General features: G+C 39.1%; 1 protein-coding gene across 1 annotated transcript; it reads left to right on the top strand.

Annotated features, from left to right (window-relative positions):
• The first annotated feature begins 214 nt into the window (after nucleotides 1-214).
• On the top strand, nucleotides 215-3,481 carry LOC122074477 (DNA-3-methyladenine glycosylase 1-like). The gene is made up of 3 exons (XM_042639318.1): nucleotides 215-405; nucleotides 2,637-2,778; nucleotides 3,298-3,481. The coding sequence occupies exons 1-3, from the start codon at nucleotides 230-232 to the stop codon at nucleotides 3,319-3,321; spliced, it is 342 nt and encodes a 113-aa protein (XP_042495252.1). The 5' UTR covers nucleotides 215-229; the 3' UTR covers nucleotides 3,322-3,481.

The raw sequence follows: 3,481 nt of genomic DNA, 5'->3' as shown, positions 1-3,481 counted from the left end.
TGTTGAAAAATGACCATAGAAGAGGAAACAAAAGGTTCCCAAAATGATTTGTCTTCCAGGGACAATTGATGATTTAATTTATTTGAATTTATGATTTATGGCACAACCATACTTTTTGGTGTAGTGGAGACTGATATCAATTCATTCTCCTTATTTATCAAGTTATTGCAGCATTTTCTTAGTAAGCATGTGAATTGTTTGCTTAGTAATTAGGTATATTTAACCATCAATGAGTTCCACTTATTTCTACATTTTCCTTACAGACCCGGTTTATATTTCTTTCCATGATGAGGAATGGGGAGTTCCAGTTCATGACGACCGGAAGCTATTTGAGATGCTTGTTTTATCTGAAGCATTAGCTGAACTCAGCTGGCCAACTATTCTTAACAAGAGAGACATATTCAGGTATGTTCAACTTCAACTGTATTCTAACCCCTACACCCCCCCCCCCGGGCCCCCAAAATAAAACTTTACCAATCACCACTTACATGATTGGCACATCTTCTGGTTTTCATGAGACTGGTCTGAGTTCTAGTCCCGTTAAGGGTTGCATCCATAGTTGTCAAGGCGTTTAGGAGACCCAAGGCATTGGAGGGCTTGGATGCAAAACAACACCAACAAGGCAACCAAAGCACCCCCGCCTAGGTGACCAAGGCAACCACCTAGTCAATCAAGGCACCTGGACGCCTAGGCAACACCTTTGAGAACTATGGCTGTATCCATATTTTTGGAATAGACTGTGCCAGGATTCACTTAACCTACAAATGTGGAATCAATAACTCACACCAAATGGGTGTCACATAAAATGGGAGGGCACACTGGAAAATTTTGTGGAAAATTAGATCAAATCCAAAGCTGTTTTCCATTTAGTAAGAACTAAGAACCACGTTTAAATACAGTAGGCCCTCTTATAATCAACATTTGATGAATAAATAACTTTTCATATCCAACCCTAATACTTTCAAGGAATCAAATTGGTTGTTCAGATCATAACAATATAGGCAAACGGTCAGCTTCTTCTCTTTTTTATCACCAGGTCTTTTGCACAGCCCATATAGGAGGGATTACATATGTGGCAATTCTAACCATGGTCTGGATCATAGTTGGCAAACGCAACACCTTAGCATCCAGGTTCCTTGGTCACCTTCTTGTTGTCGGCTTCCGTCCAAGCCCCCTCCAACGCCTTGGGCTACCTAGATGCCGTGACAACTATGGTATGGATTGCCTACACATTAAATTAAATCTCATAGCCAAATTCAATTATATAACCTCCAATGAATTGGCATAAACACTATTCATAGTCCATGTACTGGTGTGCACACTGTTGGTAGTCCTGGATCCTCAATAGTTTGATTTGCCATTTGACCAAATTCATTTTGGGGAAACTTGACATGCAAGCAGGGGACTGTGGAGTCTAATTGTCTGAAAATTTTGAGCCTCATTGGACCTGCTACAAGGCAAATTTTTAGGCTATACAACAAGGCCTTTCTTGATGTGCCCTCCAGGAACCCATTGCTCGTACTTGTAACTTAATAACCTAATAATCTCTTATAATTGATGAAATTTCTTTCCACCATGACTATTAGTTATAAGCGGGGCTTTAAAAGTATGGGACAGTCCAAAAGTCTGACTCAGCCTTGTCCCAGAAACTTGGACAACAAAAACCATGAACTTCTAATGCATCCTAAAGAATAATTATTTAAATAAGAAACAACTAAAAACTAAGGACCCATTTGAGGAGGAAAGAGAAGGATCTCTTTATGTAAATATGCTGAGACAGAAAAGGACACCTTTTCAATTTTGGACCCATGTTTTTCTTGATAGTTGAATTTGGGTCATTCTTAATCAACTTACTGAGAAACTAACAGTGCATTTCCAAATATTAGATGACTCACTTGAAGTACCAGACTCTAAGGACATTTAAGCCAACACTTAGAAATAAAGTAAGACTAACACTGAAAGCTCACCCTAAAGTAAATAACTAAAGGAACATTCTACTAGCTGAATGTTAATGGGCTTGGACCAAACTTATTGGACCTGCTGAAACTTTTTCTCTAAGCTTTCTGGACCAGTCTTTGGGATCCCATGTGAGATAGACTGGTGCGCTGGCAGATGTGTTGCATGGCTGCATAACCTATCTGTGCAGCTTATCCTGCTGCCCAGTATAACCTGATACTAACATCAATATGACCTTGAGTTCACCAAATGGTGACATCAGAATATTCCCACAATCGCATCTGTGGAATTGATGTAAAAATTATATAAGTATGGAAATCATAGCGAAGTCTTCAAGTTTGCAGTGTCACTTAAGGGAAGTGTCTTGCACAAAGTTAGGAGGTCTATCAGTGTAGTTGAAGTAATACATCCCAGACTCCAGTCTTCAAATAATACAACCTGAATTAGGTCAACATAGACCCCTTTGCCATAGTTGAAGTAATACATCCCAGATTTTAGTATACCACTCTCTCATTATCCATCCCAAACTGAAAATTACTGTACATAATTCCATCAGATTTATAGCCATGTTACCATCGACCACTATGCCAATGCCAGAAAAACAAATATGCAGAGTGATGAACAAAAAGATAACTTCATTGATGTGGGTTTTGATGCTGTTTCTTGAATCATTTTGGCAGGGAAGTTTTTGACAATTATGACCCCACATCTGTTGCAAATTTCACTGAGAAGAAGATCCTGGCTCTGAAAGCAAGTAGCAGCACCTTGCTATCAGAACCAAAACTTCGTGCAGTTGTGGAGAATGCTAGGCAGATGATTAAGGTATAGTTAAAACTAAAGCCAAGATATTTTCCACATTCTGACCCAACTCCTTCCCATTTTGCATTGCTGCATGTTCTTAACCTGAGGATCTCCTTAATGTATTTGAATTGTAATTAACAAGAATGCTTAAAAGTTCAAATTTAAATGCAAAAGATAATTATCTTTTAAAGAGCAAAGAACAAAAAAAGTAAACCCTTAGGGAGGTCTCCCATCAAGAATCTCATGTTTAATTTGTACATCCATCAGACCCATGGAAGATGAAAGCCATATCTGGTATTTTTATACCTTTGTAAGTAGAGAAGCATGCAAAATTAAAGGTGGAGAGGGGGGTGTGAAGGTTCAGGTACACCCGAATCTGAAAGAGTTTCCAGCACACCATGCTATAACTTCAAAGTCACAGTTCAATTTAGCAGCCAAATTCAGTGAACATATTCTCCACATTATCATGTGGACACGGATTAAATTTCAGACCATTCTGACTTCTCCACATGTCATTTTAATGCTTTAATAATTGCTTAGGGTGGCAAAGCAGAAGCAGCCTGAGTTGAAACTTGCGGAAGGCTATTGTGGACCATCCAAACTAAAGGTCACTGGTTGGGTCAGGTTATGTCTAAACGAAATATAACGCAAATGAATCGACCCAAACATGAATTTAACACAATCCAGTAAAATAGCCCACCCCCCCACCCCCCGGACCTCAAAA

This window comes from Macadamia integrifolia, chromosome 3 (genome assembly GCF_013358625.1).
Source record: "Macadamia integrifolia cultivar HAES 741 chromosome 3, SCU_Mint_v3, whole genome shotgun sequence".
NCBI lineage: Eukaryota > Viridiplantae > Streptophyta > Magnoliopsida > Proteales > Proteaceae > Macadamia > Macadamia integrifolia.
The sequence above is the reverse complement of the archived record's forward strand: the minus strand, read 5'-3'. Positions and strand labels throughout refer to the sequence as shown.

Coding starts and splice junctions, on each gene's coding strand:
- LOC122074477 (XM_042639318.1), top strand. CDS start 230: ATGAGTTCCACTTATTTCTACATTTTCCTTACAGACCCGGTTTATATT. Junction 406..2,636: donor AACAAGAGAGACATATTCAG/GTATGTTCAACT, acceptor TCATTTTGGCAG/GGAAGTTTTTGACAATTATG. Junction 2,779..3,297: donor ATGCTAGGCAGATGATTAAG/GTATAGTTAAAA, acceptor ATAATTGCTTAG/GGTGGCAAAGCAGAAGCAGC.